We start from the raw sequence: 17,500 nt of genomic DNA, 5'->3' as shown, positions 1-17,500 counted from the left end.
AACAAAAATACGTGAAACATAAAGTTAATTCTTAAAAATAACGTAACTTTACATATAGTGACTTGAATGAATAATACAATGAAATTAACGACGAAAATCTCATGTAATTTACATAACAACTCTATACCTAAACAAGAGGAACTCATCTTTAGAGCTGGATATTCCCCTCTGCAATGCACATATGAAAACATAAATAAAATACATTAATAAAATATTTATTCTACATTAAATAAGCTTCATAAGAATATATATATATATATATATATATATATATATATATATATATATATATATATATATATATAAAATATATATATATATATATATATATATATATATATATATATATATATATATATATTTATATATATATATATATATATATATATATATATATATATATATAGAGAGAGAGAGAGAGAGAGAGAGAGAGAGAGAGAGAGAGAGAGAGAGAGAGAGAGAGAGAGAGAGAGACATATATATGTATATATATATATATATATATATATATACATGTATATAAGTATATATACTGTATATATATATATATATATATATATATATAATACACACACATGTGTATATATATATGTATATATATGTATATATATATATATAATACACACACATGTATATAAATATGTATATATGTATATATATATTTGTATATATATATATATATATATATATATATATATATATATAATACACACACATGTATGCTGTATACATACATATGTGTATATATATATATATATATATATATATATATATATATATATATATATATATGAATACATATATATTTGTATATCACATGCATATTTTTTCTTTGTAGTTAAGTCAGTAGGTGTCAGAAAGTGATGTCGACATAAGTCAGCTTAGCTGAGGCTGAAGAAGCCATAGCAATTCCAGCACTCGACCATCACACCAGAAACATCGATTTGTTTCAGTTTTGTTCTCATTTGGTGGTGGTTCTGGGAAGGACATTGCTTAACAGGGTCACGTTTGTACTGCAATAAGATAAATAAGTTCGGTGGAGTAACAGTTTAACGTAGGACAACGTAGGGACGAAGAGTGCATCGCCAAAGAAAAATGGAACCTAAGTAGAATCCTTTGTATTTGTGGCGTGATTTTACCCTCTGAGGATTTTCTCTTCTGGTTGTTGAATGGAATAGACTGGCAACAGAAGTACTGTTTAACGAAATGGTTGACAAAAAACGGCCATAATGGAAGAAAGGAGCATAACGAAGCAATGGAAAAGCTTGACCAACGATCATAAATATGTGGATTAATCTAACAAGGTAAGGAAAAGCCTCGGAAATGTTTTCCAGAAATATAATTTTTGTGGATAATGATTTCAACTCCGAGAATCTTCTGTCATTTCCCCCTGCGCCCATTTCAATCATTCAGATATCCCCCATTCATGTGTATGAAAGAAACAGTAATAATTAAATTACACAGTGGCTATTTGCTAATGTATTTTAGGAATGTACAAATATAATGAGACATATAGTTACAATTGCAACCAGCATTCTCTCTCTCTCTCTCTCTCTCTCTCTCTCTCTCTCTCTCTCTCTCTCTCTCTCTCTCTCTCTGGCATAAGGAAATCCATCTGAGATTTTGTTTTATTGCTAGTAGGCAGTGTAATTATTTCCCCCCAGGTAACTTTAACTTCCACCCCATAGGTGTCCCCCATTTTGGGAAATGCTGACATTAATAGTTAGACGAATGCAATTTCAAGTGTCCCCATTCATTCTTTATTTTTGATGTTTTCTGGAAGTACTGAGGCATGGAAATATGAGTAATCTGTAACTAGGTAAATCGATTTCAGCATGTTTTAGTTATCGGAAACGAAAAAAATTTTAATTTTGGTTGTTTTAGCGTCACAATCAACCTCTAAAGAGCTTTGTTATAAAGAAGGTACTTCAAACTCATTACGAGGTTTAATTCTTATGCAAATTCATTCACAAAGTTATGCTCGTTTATTATAAGAAACTTGATGTTGTCTTATCAAAATATTACTACACCAAATATCCACTACAAAAATAAATAAAGATTAAGATTGCCTAAGATGTGATTGCGTATTTATTGACGATTTACCTATTTTCAAATGGGAAAGCTGAGCTAATTATTGTTATTATTAATATTATTATTATTATTATTATTATTATTATTATTATTATTATTATTATTATTATTGTTACTGGGTAAGCTACAACCCTAGTTGGAAAAGATGGATACTACAAGTCTAATGACCTTAACATAGAAAATAGCCTAGTAAAGAAAGGAAATAAGGAAATAGATAGAATAGTGTGCCTGAGTGTACCCTCAAGCTAGAGAACTCTAACCCAAGACAGTGGAAGACCGTGATACAGAAACTAGGGCACTACCCAAGACTAGAAAACAATGGTTTGAGTTTGGAGTGTCCTCCTAGAAGAGCTGCTTACCATTATCAAAGCGTCTCTTCTAACCTTAACAAGAAGAAATTAGCCATCGAACAATTACAGTACAGCAGTTAACCCCTTAAACGAAGAAGAATGGTTTGGTAATCTGAGTGTTGTCAGGTGTATGAGGACAGAGAAGAATGGTAAAAGAATTGGCCAGACTATTCGGTGTATATATAGGCAAAGGAAAATGATTCGTAACTAGAGAAGGATCCAATGTTGTACCACCTGGCCAGTCAGGGACCCAATAATTCTCTAGCAGTAGTATATCAACGTGTGGCTGGTGCCTTGGGCAACCTACTACCTACAAAATCTAGGTGACCCACTTGTCGGAAATTGCAATTAATTTTGAAATTAGCTTTGGGAGCTACATTCACAATTGTTCAACAATTTCAAGCGATTCTCAAGATTAACAGTTACGTTTACTTCAGAAATTAATTGGTGTTACCCACAACTAAATTCTTTATTGACGATAAGATGCTCATTGTCTGGAATTATTCAAATAAATAGACTTTAGACAACTGTATCCAGTACGATGACTATGAAAGCAAATCTCAGAAACATTCACATTGTGATCCCAAATAGCATTTACTTAATTAGATACTGAACCGAGGCTAAAATAAAAGCGAACTATGTGATTATTCGATAGAAATTTACCGAAAATCATCAAACTGTTTTTGCTCTCTATACTGAAATGTATTGTCTCTTCGAATTACGTGATGGACACAAACTAACTAAAATAAATATGTATAAGGAATGAAATACAGCTCTGAAAGTCAATCATATTTAAAGTTAATAAAATGTATGCATTTCATAATTTTTGCAACTTCCTTCTTGAATATTGTTTAGCTGCACACCAATATGGAAGAAGAAGAGCTCCGAAGATGTTTGATTGAAACGGAGATTGAGTTAACAATAAAATTTTAAGGGTGAGGTCTATTTGCGAATAAGAGTCTCCCATGTGTCGTATTTTAAACACTAATCGAGAAATTGTCTGCGAGTATCGACCTACTATTGAAATTGTGTAAGAACGTTTTAGGAGAGGAATACCCAAAGGCTGCCCTTCATTAAAATCTGGATAAGAGCGCCCTCCGTCATCCGAGAACGGAAGAAAATATTGAATATAACAAAAATAATCAAAACATACAAAGAGCTGCGAGAGAGGAGGATTGATATGAGTTTATCAGAGAAAAGTGAAACCAGGCCATTATCTTTAATTGATAACCTGTTTTGCTTTAGTATTGCAACGCAAGGATATTTCATACCGATTAACTGAAAACGATAATCTAAAGTAAAAGCAAGAAAAAACTCTTGATATTGCTGGCAAATTTCATGGATATTATCTGGAAGGTAATTATTAGATTATAGGTTTCCAAAAAGGAGTACAGTAAGAGTAAAAAGAGATTAGATTTATATAGAACCCCATGCCATCATTGCAAAGAATAAACTAGGTCATGATATGCGGAAACGAGTATGGAACAAAATAGAAAACTAATCGGAAAACTACTTAGGGAAGCTTGAAAATAAACACCCAGGCCTACATTCATATCGATTCTTTATTAGTCCTTCATGGCTTGAACACTTTCAATCTACTGGTATAATGTAGAGTTGGCCTTGAGTTAGTGATTCCCAAACTTTTCTAGGCTGACGTCCACTTGGGTTCCAGATGGAGTCCTTGCGTCCCCCGTGTTCCATTTTAAACTACGTAGCATTATGCTGTTCGTTGATAACTCTAATGTCAAATTTGATATCTATTTCTTTGCCTTAGTATTTATGGCATATGTTATATTATTAATATTTGTCACGAACGAAGCGAGTGACCTTATATGAAATGCCAATTTTTTTTTTAAGATACCTCATCCAACCCGTAGCCCAGTCATTCCCTTACCAATGAATATTTTCAAATGAAATTTCGAAATATATAAGCTTTGTTTCTGCCAATTTTCATGTCCATACCTGCTATAGGCATTCCCTGGCTATCACTTTAATTCCTAAGTGACGACTTTTAGCTAAAAAATCAGTGAGGGACTAACTACTCCTAGAGGTTTACAGATATCCAAATGAATTTCACAGTTTAATGGGTGTTATGTGAACTACATTCATAACAATTTTCGTATTGATACTTGCCATAGAAAAGTCACAGTAGCCATTTTTCGATATCCACATATCAAAATGAAATTTTTAGGGTTTATGGGATGAATATTTTCTTTGACCATACCAATTTTCATGATGATATCTTCCACAGAAAAGCCACAACAAACATTTATTTCGGGATGGGATGAATGGTTATTTTTGGAGGTGGAGTAAATCGTTCCTAGAATAGTTAACTTATCCAAATGAAAATGTCAGGGATTGATGGAAAACATAGTTTCTCTGTTCCTGCCAAATTCCATGATAATATCTACAATTGAAAAGGTACAGCTATCACGTAGCCTTCTTAAATATGCTGTTAAGTGTAGCAACATTGCAGTGAACTGCGTGATAGTGAGCGACATCAACGAGGGACAATGCCGATTGCATAAACAATATCCGTCCTGAGTTCAGCTAGTTTATAAATAAAAAATAAAAAAGTTGGCTATTTATTCTTAAAAGCTCTTAATACCCCCCTGTCCCCGCAACCACAGTTTTTGCCACACTGCCAGCGCCCATATCAATCCACCTCCTCCAGGGGAACGGTTCCACCCACTTTGGGAACAACCAAAGACTATATACTGAAGGAAGATAGGAAGGCTCAGGCTTTTAACACTCAAATGAGTGTGCTATGAAAAGATGCCAGATACTCCCATGCGAAACGAATGGCTCCATCTGTTGAGCGAGCAACCAAACATTCAGAGCGGTAATGCTTACGGGTATATAGGATGGAATTTGATTGTAAATTTTGCGACATATTTGTTCATAATTTGCATTACTATGTCAGTATATTTTACTCATATATTCATGATATTCTTAAATTTTAGGTAACTAAATTGCAAATTATATTTCTCAGTCTATTTTTCAGAAATTCAATAGCTATATCTCTTATGATTTAGTTAATTTTCTTGCAAATTTAAGTATTGTACAGTATATTACAACCATTTTTAAATGTTCTATACAATACCACATTCGAATAAATTAAAAAATACTGTATATCTGATTTGTTAAACTTAGCCACAAATGCTTATGTGTAGGCATACATTTGATTACAGTTTGTAGGCCACTGTAAGATGGAGAGATATTAGGTGTATAAAAACACAATTGTATTTTATTTTTTATTGAAATGGAAAAGTATGATGCACTCATGTATAGTTTAGTATTATAAACTAATAAATGTATAAATGTACAATCAAAAGGATCAAAATAACACAAAATTGTATCACACACAAAAATAATCAAAAGGGGGTTGGAAATAGAAATAAGGTAGCATACAAGACAACAAAAAATGAAAAACAAAAGAGATTTACTGTGGATGCCTTGCCTTAATCTTACATCCAATATCAGTGGGGCTTACTCATTAGCAGCACATACTGCATGTATTATACTGTTTGTACTCACCGTTCTTTGTCCTTAGGGAACCTGTGAAATACCAAATGAGGATCGGTTTCTTTTTGTTTATGGCACACAACACACTTGTGTGACTTCTTTACTGTCGGCGCCATGATTTCGTTTGTGTCAACTGTCAAATTCTGAATATAAACAAACAGACGTCAAACGATGTATACCTATAACGCCGTCTGAAATCGGAGCAACCAACTATTGTGTTCACTTTGGAGTTGCCAACTAGTATATTAACATTCTATTTTGAGCCTTCCTATCTTCCTTCAGTATATAGTCTTTGGGAACAACTGACATACACTCATATAGTTGATAATAGGGAAACAGTAAAAGTTTACAAATTTTATTAGATATAATTTTGTTTTGAAAAGAACATGTTAATGTATAGAGTACTATCAGTATACTCAAAGCCATTAGCCTTAAGATTTCTATTTCTGTAGCTATTTCATAGGGGCAAATTTTTGTGAGATTCTAAGTAAACTATGCATGCATATTCTATAGAGTGAATAGATTCAAAGTAAAAGGGCTAATCCATGACTTCATGGTATTAGCTTATTGATACAGAGGGAAATGTTCCCCCTTTCTCTCTGCCAGCTATAGTCTAAGGGTCCTCTGAAAAGAAATCGTACTTCTATCAGTGACAATTTACGTGAAATTGTGTAACTAGACACGATCTACCGCCAGTTTCACTATCTGGAAAACAAATATGTTTTTAACCTGTCGTGGCTTTAACTCTTTCTCCTATACCCAGCTGCTTTAAGACACTCATCTATGATAGTATTGTATACAGGGCAAATCTTCAAATCAAAATGGAAAATTCCATGCATTTTATGTCTGCAAAATAATTTCCAAATGCTACCCTTTTCCTTATTTCAGATCAACATTTCCGTATCCTGAAAATGAACTCCCAAATTCTAAAAGTTTGACTCATCTTCTACAGTACATCTAGTCTTTCAACCCCCTCGTTTTCAACGTAGCTCCATCCAGCATATTCCTCTTTCACTTTTTGTAAGTAAATTTATGCTCTTGTTGTCGCTCAGATTCAACTTCCATATCTGGTATCTTCTGATCAATGTCTCATCCTTCTTTCGCCACTCACGTAGACCAATGGTACTACTCATATTTCAACAACCACTATTTCTAACTTTCAAGGAGATTTCATACCATCTAACTCCAACTCAACAGAAAAATACCTTTTAATCTTGTTAGTGCTGATAGGTGTCTTCAATGAACTCTCCTCATTACCAGATATTCTTCAGTGAGTTTGCTCATTGTAATTCCATTCTATAGCTCAAAGACGTACAGTTGGAAACCTGCATTCCTGGTATACCTCACTCTAAGGAAATGTACCCTGTCACACCCTCACTGCGCGACGAGTAACGAAATAGATACTGTAGGGAGAGTTGGTAGATGTGGTGGGCGGGGCTAAACACGAAAACTAGCCTTGCAGTAAGGGTGTAACAGCATGCATTTCCTCGGATTGAGGTGTGTTAGGAATTCATGTGCCCAACTGTACAAACCAGGTGTTACCATATCCAATATGTACTTGGAACGCAATTCTAATAGCTTGTATACTTCTTGTGCTTCAAAACATTCTTCAAGTTAAGACGACTTTTCCTCATATATCCGAAAAACGTTCATGTCTAATGTTTTAGACATTATTCTAGACATGACTCTTGGCACACATGGTATCATACTAATTTTTTCGATTGCATTCATAATTAAACAGTAATTTATAAGAAATACTCCCAGTAAGTTCAAGACATCTTACCGTTATCCTTATTTTTTGCCAGAAGAATTTCTATATTATTTCTTGATGTATATTTTTGAGACAAATTCAAGGTATTTTAAAATGTTTCAAATACCGACAACCAAGGTGACATCATTTAAAGGTTTAAAGGTCGCTCGAGGGTCAGTGACAATGCCATAGGAGGACAAAGCCCTAGGGAATGAACATAAATACATATAGTCAGTGCCCAAGCCACCGTACTAACCAAGCTAAGACCAGGGAAAGCCAGGCATTGGCTGCTGATGATTCAGCAGGTAGAACTATAAGGCTCCCCAAAACCACCGTCCTTATCTTAAAATGGTGAGCTGCGAGCTTGATGAGCCAGTCTCAAACCCTAAAACACAGTCCAACAGATCCTCAGTCAGGGACGTTCCCAATAGGCTATTAGAGCCAATTAGAACTTGAGAGGTCTTAATATTACATTTCGTCATTTATATGATCATACGTTTAATGGTTTAAACCCACCAGGAAATTACAGTTTTCTGGCTTATTTAATTTGTAACTATACTACAATTCCCATTGCCGTGTTTAAAAGAGGTTTATTTCATAATATTGTTTGTATGGATATTCATTTGGATAATAGAAAAAAAACAAAAAAAAACTAATGACTAGAAAACGAGTACCGGTGTAACGATTGCTTTGTATTAGCCCAAAATCTTTCTTCAAATTAAAGACCCAACTATGATTTAATATGTTGTACTGCCAGAAAAAATCAGAGCGTCCTTTTATTTAACTACTTAATTAAAGAATATCTCTCAAGAAAAATGAGATACAACTCCATGTACTTAAAAAGAGAATTCACTCAACATGTTGGTAACCTTTCACCATACCATACTGGCCCCAATCTTTCCTTTATGTTTAATGGGTAGTAAGTTGGTTAAGGCACTAGCCACCCGTTGAGATACTACAACTAGAGATTTATTAGAACATTTCAATGGCCAGACAGTACTACATTGGATCTCTCTCTCTCTCTCTCTCTCTCTCTCTCTCTCTCTCTCTCTCTCTCTCTCGTTACAGCTCAATTTTCCTTTGCATACACATACACCGAATAGGCTACCCTCATACACCTGACAACACTGAGATTACCAAACAATTCTTTTTCGCTCAAGGGTTTAACTACTGCAATGAACTATAATTGTTCAGTGGCTACTTTCCTGTTGGTAAGGGTAGAAGAGACTCTTTAGCTATGGTAAGCAGCTCCTCTAGGAGAAGGACACTCCAAAATCAAACCATTGTTCTATAGTCTTGTGGAGCGCCATAGCCTCTGTACCATGGCCTTCCATTGTCATGGTGTAGAGTTCTCTTGCTTGAAGGTACACTCGAGCACACTATTCTATTTTATTTCTCTTCCTGGTTTTTAAGTTTTATAGTGTATATATGAAAAAAATATTCTAATGTTGCTAATGTTCTTAAAATATTTAATTTCCATAGTTCATTACTTCTCTTGTAGTTTATTTATATCCTTTCCTCACTGGACTATTTTTCCCTGTTGGAGCCCTTGGGCTTGTAGCATCCTACTCTTCCAACTAGCTGTATAGTTTAGCTAGTAATGATAATAATAAAACATTTTCGATACTAAAGCCTAGCATTTTTACACCTGGTCTATTTAGAATGACCAAAAACATCACAAGTATAATGTTTAGCTTCATCTAAATAATTGAGATCTGTGAAATATTTTTACACAGGCATTTGTAAATTGCTAAATCTATCAGTCTCATACATTTCAAAATAGAAATGGCTACCAAATTGTTTGAATGTGCATCCGTATCATTCCTTTTGCATAACTTCAATAATACGTTAATTTGTTTTGATCTGCTTTAATGGATTTTCTTTGCTGTCGAAATATTTTTTCTGTCAAAAACAGAATTATGTTACTGGAGGATTTCCAATGAATGATAGTTAGGCTATATATGAGATGTATATCCATCTTTGCTATTGACAGAAGACGTTTCTTCCTTTCCAGGAAACAAAGTAACAGAAGTTTCCGAATGCCTACAGCCGCCCACGCTTCCATCCCTCCTCCAGGACCGCCCTCGCGGCCAGGTGTGTTGAAGTTCCGCCCATCTTATTTTACTGCCACTGCCAATTCTTCTGCTACTACCAAATGCGCTACAACAGCCTCCTGTTTCTCCCCTGCCAACCTAAGCCATAACATTGCTACTAATGTCCCCCCTAGCGCTGCTTCCGCTAAAATAGCTGGAAGATGTAGATCTGCTACTGCTGATACGAAAGCCACGAATACCGGTGGCATAGTAAGAGCTGGTAATGGGGAGCTGAGCAGTGAATCCAACGCACCCAGGACTCAAAGGGCACTTGAAGGGTTGCCAATCCCACCCCCCAGCAGATTCAAGCGCTTCACTTCATTCCTATGGAGCTCAAAGAGAGGTAAGTGCGGCATGAAGGCATCCAATGAAAAGATTTACTGTTCTGTGAAAAGCTTTGAGACGTTGAACACCATCTGATACCCCCAGATATTGGAAACAGAAGGTGATTACACCACCTTTTAATTGATAATCTTGGCATAAAATATAGTTTTAGTTTCAAATAGTTGACAGAGTAAGTGCACCAACTACCTGTTAAGATACTATCGCTAGAGAGTTATTGGGTGCTTTGACCAGCTAGACAGTACTACATTGTTTCCTTCTCTCTGGTTACACTTCATTTTTCCTTTGCCTACACATATAACGAATAGTCTGGCCTATTCATTCCACATTCTCCTCTTTCCTCATACACCTGACAACACCAAGATAAGCGAAAAACATCTTCTTTGCTCAAGGGGCTAACTACTTCCCTTGTAATTGCTCAGCGGATACTTTCCCTTTGGTAATGGTAGAAGAGACTCTTTAATTGTGGTAAGCAGTTCTTTAGTAGTGCCATAGCCTCTGTATCTTGGTCTTCACTATCTTGGGTTAGAGTTTTCTTCCTTGAGGGTAAACTTATTTCTCTTCATCTTGTTTTTTTTTTTTAAGTTTTTATAGTTTATATATAAAAGATTTATTCTAATGTTGTTACTGTTCTTGATATATTCGGTTTATTTTAATTGTACATTACTTCTCTTGTAGTTTATCTATTTCCTTTTTTTCCTTTCCTCACTGGGTTATTTTTTTCCTGATGGAGCCCTTGGGATTATAATATCTTGCTTTTCCAGCTAGGGTTGTACCTCAGCTAATAATAATAATAATAATAATAATAATAATAATAATAATAATAATAATAATATGGGGGGTGGGGGTGGGGAGTGGTAGCCACTTCAACAGTAGGAAGGACAGACAAGGGAAAGTCTTGATAAATCGCTTGGCATCTTTAATCCTTCTCCCTTCTGTCAAGATTGGTCAAACCAAAAAATCAGAGGAAGAGGAAACTGTTAGAATAGTGTGCCTAAGTGTACCCTGATGCTTTTTATCTGCTTCCCCATAATGAACTGCGTAGTCCAAACGTCGTGATTCATTCAAATTCCCACCCTAAGGGTCATCTAAGGGTGCCGAGAAGTCATAGCCCAAATAATCAACGCTGGGCCTTGAGTTTCTTGATCCATTTTGGGGGTAGCAATTCCTCATCCGCACCTGTATTCTTGCAGTAATGATCTTTACATCTTTCCATTAAAAGGAAACTCATCTTTAAGCACGGCATTTGTCGTTTATAACTGCTATTGAACATGAATGCATGTGTGGCATCCATCATTATGCTATGTCAGTTTTTATTCTCATGGTAAGTCTGAAGCTCATAACAAATAATTAATTTTTTTTTTTTTTTTTTTTAATCTTGTCAGCCAATTACTGTTTCAGCCATTCTTTAAAGAACTACAGGGCTACACTTGCTTTATAATGAAATAACACTTCAATATGTAATACATATTACAGTATGGGTCAAAGACAAAAAACTAGAAATATAGTGAAAATTTGTAGCTGAGTAAGAAATTTGGGCAAAGGAATATGCTGAAACACTTTGATAAATTGAAATTCCAAAGTAATTTAACAAGTTCTAATTGAAGAAACTGTCATGTCTCCACCAAAGACTAACAAACTATGAATGCATGCCTCTCTGATCCTTAATTCCTCTAATACCTCTGGGGAGGCATCATTACTGATTTGGTGATATGATATTATTAGATATTCACTGTGTAATTTGGTGGTCTTCTCTTCTATGGAAGTTACAATAAATTTGATTTCCCCTTTGCTATTCAGGCTTAAAATGAAAAATACAACGCCAAGACAACCATTATAGTCTTCTAAGAAGGTATAGATTTTCGATGTAATTAACTATCATATACTTGAATCTCAGGGTTTATATTTTCTTAAGATATGGACACGATTTCATCAGCTCATGGTATGTAATACAAAGATTTTTTAAAGAATAAATAATTGAAGTTAAAATTTTCTCCCATTAGGACTAAGAATCAACTCCAAATTTATCACTAATGCTTTTCAAAGCAGGAAAATTTCTGGTATTTTAAAATATAACCAATTTTGACGTCTATAATAGACTGCTATTCAGTTGTTGCTGTTTAATGTTTTAAAAGGTTTAGGTAAATATTTTAATTAAAAGTTAGATTTTCATCTAAAGATATGTTTTTAATGATTAATAAAAATCTTTGAATTTCTTTAAATTTTGTTTTTATATTTAGGAAAATACACTAATCTCTTGCAGGGATTTATTAATTATGTATTAAATGAAGAAGTTCCAAATTAAATATTTGATAATTGGTAATCTGCTAAGATGTTGGCACTTTTCTTTAAATGGCTTAATATAATCAAAATCATATACTGATATAAACTGATATTTTTCAGAGAGAAGAAAATCAAGTGACAGAAAGAAAAATGAAAAAGAAAAGCTGAACGACCAATCTGTACACAAAGAAACTACAAAGCCTCATCCAGCACCTCACCAGACACCAGGAGAAATACCTGAAAGTTATGGATCGTCGCCTTCCATGCGTGCAAAGAATGCCTGGGGATCTCCAAGCCATCAATCAAATGAAGCATCCGCAAAGAAATCAGAAAAGGGACCTTGGAATCGAGATGGCCTGACTCGAAAACCTTTTAGAGTTTCTGATCATGTTACAGACTTCAATACTGAAAGAAACATGCTGCCAATGTGGTTAGAAGAAGCACGTGGAGATGGACAAATTAGACATGCTTTAAAAAGCAACAGAAGTGAAGGGGCAGTCAGTGATGTTTCATTTGATTCAAGATGGGATTCTTTGAATGGTGGGAACAAAAAGCAGCCACCAGTATTCACAGTCCGTCCACCTGGATGGGAAGATGTTGACCTGCATGGGAGACCGAAAAGAAAAAAATCAATTAAGAAAAGCCCAAGTTTTTGCCCATCATTTACCATCAATGAGGTCCCAAAATATAGCTTACATCAAAACCTATCTACTGGTATTCGACCACTTTCTCCTCCACAGACGAGTGGCACTGTAGTTTCAAGCATTAAAACCATTGGCTCTTTGCACAACACGCATGATGCTTTTAATATGACTGAGATGTCTGCTAATGTTGATGGTGTTATTTCCGATTCCTTATTGCTAAATAATGAGAAGTTTTCAATGTCAAATCTTGCTCCTAATTCAGCTTCAAATTCCCCAACCAGAACCCTATCACAATCCTCAGCCTCTGCCATCAAAGATAGACACCTTTGGGCATCAACAGACAGCTTCATTTGTGAAGATTTCTCATTTTGCAAAGGTATCCCACCAGATAATCTGCAGGAGGTAAAAAATTTACAGCATTCTCCTCCAAGGTCTTTTTCTGAAGTTTTACTGAATCCTCAAGAAATGAATGAACAGCACCTCACAAGTCATGATGAAACATATGAGGACATAGATATACAGTTGAATGGAGAGTCGTTTGCTCAAGGATACAGTGAGACAGATTCTGCTGGTTACAGTGTTATGCAATCATCAGATACTAAAGGAAATGCATCATCCCATTATGATGCTGGAAGCAGAGATGAAGGATACTCTGGTTTGACAACAACTACTGATGGTATAGAATCTCAGAGTGAGCAAACTTACCAAGAAATATCTTTTCCTTCTTTTAAACCAAATGGCAATGCCTTTCGAGGGGATTGGATTAGATTTGATTGTGAATCTTCCGATAACGTAGCTGGTTCGTCTAAGAGCTTCAGCTGTGATAGTGCTGAAAGCACTCTCTCTAGAAGTGATGACATTGATTTTGTACCCCAATCAAATTTTGATATGTATGATGGGAATCCATCAGACCCAGTTAATTCTCCTACATCTCCTGTATTGTATCGACATTTTAGTGGTAGTACATTAAACCTTGTGGAGCCTCGTTTACAGCAAACACCTGAAATTTATACAGGCCAGCTAGTAAGAAATTATTCAATAAGAGGTAAGAGGGCTAGCAAACGTGTCACCAGAACTGTTAGTCAAAAAATGAAACCAGCTGAATATGGAAAGCTGATTGAACCTGTTGCCCCTATGTTTTCGAAGGCTGCACTCACTATGTCTTCAGGACCAGGATTGTTTGAGCAAAACATTCCACTAACAAACAAAGAAATAGACAATGAAGAAGAAACTCAAGTCGAGGAAACAATCAAAGGGAAAAACTTAGAGTTACCAGTTCCGATCAAACAAAACTCAAACATGATTCAAAAGAAAAATTCCAGTCTCTCTCCTGGTTTACCAAATCGATCTGGATCACTGAGGGTGCCACGTCTGCCAAGCATATTTTTGCGACGATCTCTCTCACTCAATACTCCTAAAGTGAGCCGAGGTGATGTGCCTTTCCAGCGGTTACCAGAAAGAAGAGGATCTTTTCGGAAGGCTATTTCAGGTATAGGAGCCATTGCTAGAAATTTCCGAAGAAGACCAGGGGAAAGAGGTCAGGCTAGCGACCAATTGAGTCATATCACAGATAAGACGACTGTCAGTGTCACTGCCTCTCGTCTGCATCGCAGTGGAAGCATAGGATCGTCTCTCAGACAAACTCCAAAGGCACCTAGGTTGCCTCGCAGAACTATTAGCCACAGACAGAATTCATCAAATGAACCAAACTAAAATAAATGACAGATATTCTTATGTCTAATTGTTGCTAGTTTCATCTTTATTTTGTTACCGCTCTCGGTGTTTCAAAGTTTAGATGTTGATAAATATACTGTCATCAATATCATTCAAAGGATAATGACCATTTGTACTAAATACGATATTAGGGAAGATAGATAATTGTAGAAATTACTGCATCAAAGAAACTTTATCATGATTGCAAAGAGAAACGTTTTATAGTTGTCATCTTCCTGCAAAATAACGAAAGTAAAATGTTTAAGGTATCAGTGCTGATGAAATAAATCCCTCAAAACATATATCAAACCAATAAGTGTAAAATGGCAGGGATTATGCGTTTGAACACTTTGGGTACATGGAAAATATGTCTATTCTCAGTATTACAATTTGATAACAAGCAAAATAAAATTTTACATCAGCTAATGAATTCTTATACCATATATATATATATATATATATATATATATATATATATATATATATATATATATATATATATATATGCAGTATATATATATATATATATATATATATATATATATATATATATATATATATATATATATATATATATATATATGCGTGTCTGAGTGTATGTGTGTGCTTGTGTATGAGTATGTACATACATTACTGTTGAATTGTATTAGCATTGTACATAGAAAAAAGAAATGTCCATGTAAATATGAGAGGAAAGTAAAAAAACAATTGTTAAATAAGGTATTATTTCCTCGTCTTCTAGAAATAATAATGATTTAAATTTTATATTATAGCTCTAGCAATACAAGAGGCAATTACCAAATGTGGATAAGGAATTTAGGACTCATTAGCCATGAAGACGAGGATTATTGTTATTTTATAAGATAAGTTATAATAAGCTCTTTAAAATCCTGTCTGGTATCCATAACTATCGATAGACATTTTAAATATAACAGCTTCAAACATATGACCTATGGAACGAAACATACCTTCTAAAATAATCACAAGTGCACCATATCTTAGTAACTTGCTTTATAATATTTAGATGCTTGAAATGACATAGTTTTGATGTGCGCTTACCTGATTGCTGATGCTCAACTTTTCTCAGAGAGAGGTAGTTTTCTGTCAATCCCATGAATGATAACCATTGCATATCTTTATACAGTACTCGTTTACTTTCTAATAAACATTGGGGAAAGTGGAACCAGTGGTATCATATAATGGTTGGTAAATGAAAATGGTTGTCTCTCCAAAGAGTTTCCGCAATAATGTTTAATCAGCCCAGAAGTGATATTAAAATCCCAAACTAATGCGTATATGTCAAATAATTTTTATTTCAGTTTTTAATGTCTTTAGGCATATTTCCTAAAATATCAACTTATATGACGCATGTTCATTTGCTTCAATTTATAGGTCTAGTTTGAAAATAATCAAAACATGTAATTCAACTATGTGGGCATCTGTAAAATGATAATTGAAAAAGAATATAACGTGCTTTTTATATTTAAATGAAAACATGATGACAGGGCCAAACAAGAACAGTTTATGAAGATGGCTGATGTCATTTATACTTCTCAGATGTAGCATGCAATAAAATACATGTGTTGTACAGTGGCTTTTAATTTCCTCTTTTACTTTCAACAATCCATCTATCTATCTAGGCTACACACAAACTCATACAGACAGCTACACATACACACATACATATATGTATGTACAATATATATACACATACACACTCATAATATACTATATATATATATATATATATATATATATATATATATATATATATATATATATATGTACAGTCAAATCCAAATGTCCTGTCGTCTCAGGTGCCCCACTGTCACCCCCAATATCTATAGATTCCAGAATTTCAGGTGTTGAAGAGTTTGGTTGTTAAGGGGGAGCTCGATGAAGGGCCTGGGAAGTACTTGTTAGAGCTAGCTGTAAGGGGTGTGATGGTAGGGGACCCACGAAAAATTATGTATGAAGGTAGATTCAATATAATTTCTCCAGACCTCAATTCGATCATTATAATGATTCTAACTTATAATATATGGTATATTTGTTATTTGCTATACCCTTCTCGCGAACAACTTGTTGACAAGAATGATCGATTTTCAGTTTGGCAATGTATTATGTCCCGACTGAAAAAAAATCTTTAGTAAATACATGCTAGGAGTGCTCTCTCTCTCTCTCTCTCTCTCTCTCTCTCTCTCTCTCTCTCTCTCTCTCTCTCTCTCTCTCTCTCTCATATATATATATATATATATATATATGTATATGTATATATATATATATATATATATATATATATATATATATATATATATATATATATATATATATATATATATATATATATATATAAAGTGTGATTTTAAAGGCAGAAAGTGTGAGGTAGGGCAGAGTAGGTGTTAGAGCTGTTTTATGGGGATGGAAGCATTTTGTTTGAAAGTAATTTAATATCGATTCATCAGTATCATAATATCTTGGGTAATGATTCCAAATTATAATCAAGTTTTATAGACCCATTTATTGTGTTATTCGATATGATATTCTAACAAAAGTTATTGGCTAAAATAGTGAATTTTGGAATAGTTTGTAAATTTTTTCCATACTGAAAAACCTTACTTTTTTGGTCTCGTTGAGTGTTTTTTTTTTCTTTTAAAGATACGGTTTACATTAAGGTAAGAAAGTGTGTGCCACCACAAATGAATTCTA

At 34.3% G+C, this 17,500-nt stretch overlaps 1 protein-coding gene across 3 annotated transcripts; it reads left to right on the top strand.

Annotated features, from left to right (window-relative positions):
• Window positions 1-937: 937 nt before the first annotated feature.
• Window positions 938-15,236, top strand: LOC137630840 (uncharacterized). Of its 3 annotated transcripts, XM_068362388.1 has the most exons (4): window positions 942-1,304; window positions 6,855-6,986; window positions 9,731-9,810; window positions 12,555-15,236. In XM_068362388.1, the coding sequence occupies exons 3-4, from the start codon at window positions 9,756-9,758 to the stop codon at window positions 14,789-14,791; spliced, it is 2,292 nt and encodes a 763-aa protein (XP_068218489.1). In that variant the 5' UTR covers window positions 942-1,304; window positions 6,855-6,986; window positions 9,731-9,755; the 3' UTR covers window positions 14,792-15,236. The 3 variants fall into 3 exon arrangements, with proteins under 3 accessions (XP_068218487.1, XP_068218488.1, XP_068218489.1); XM_068362386.1 differs by lacking the exon at window positions 6,855-6,986 and having other exon boundaries at window positions 938-1,304; window positions 9,731-10,152; XM_068362387.1 differs by lacking the exon at window positions 6,855-6,986 and having other exon boundaries at window positions 941-1,304.
• The last annotated feature ends 2,264 nt before the right edge of the window (window positions 15,237-17,500 follow it).

Source organism: Palaemon carinicauda, chromosome 39 (assembly GCF_036898095.1).
Source record: "Palaemon carinicauda isolate YSFRI2023 chromosome 39, ASM3689809v2, whole genome shotgun sequence".
Classification (NCBI taxonomy): domain Eukaryota; kingdom Metazoa; phylum Arthropoda; class Malacostraca; order Decapoda; family Palaemonidae; genus Palaemon; species Palaemon carinicauda.
The sequence above is the reverse complement of the archived record's forward strand: the minus strand, read 5'-3'. Positions and strand labels throughout refer to the sequence as shown.

Bases quoted from the DNA above. Each gene is read 5' to 3' on its own strand.
- LOC137630840 (XM_068362386.1), top strand. From the start codon at position 1,285: ATGTGGATTAATCTAACAAG. The intron at 1,305-9,730 runs GTAAGGAAAAGC...CTTCCTTTCCAG, and splicing joins ATGTGGATTAATCTAACAAG to GAAACAAAGTAACAGAAGTT. The intron at 10,153-12,554 runs GTAAGTGCGGCA...GATATTTTTCAG, and splicing joins CCTATGGAGCTCAAAGAGAG to AGAGAAGAAAATCAAGTGAC.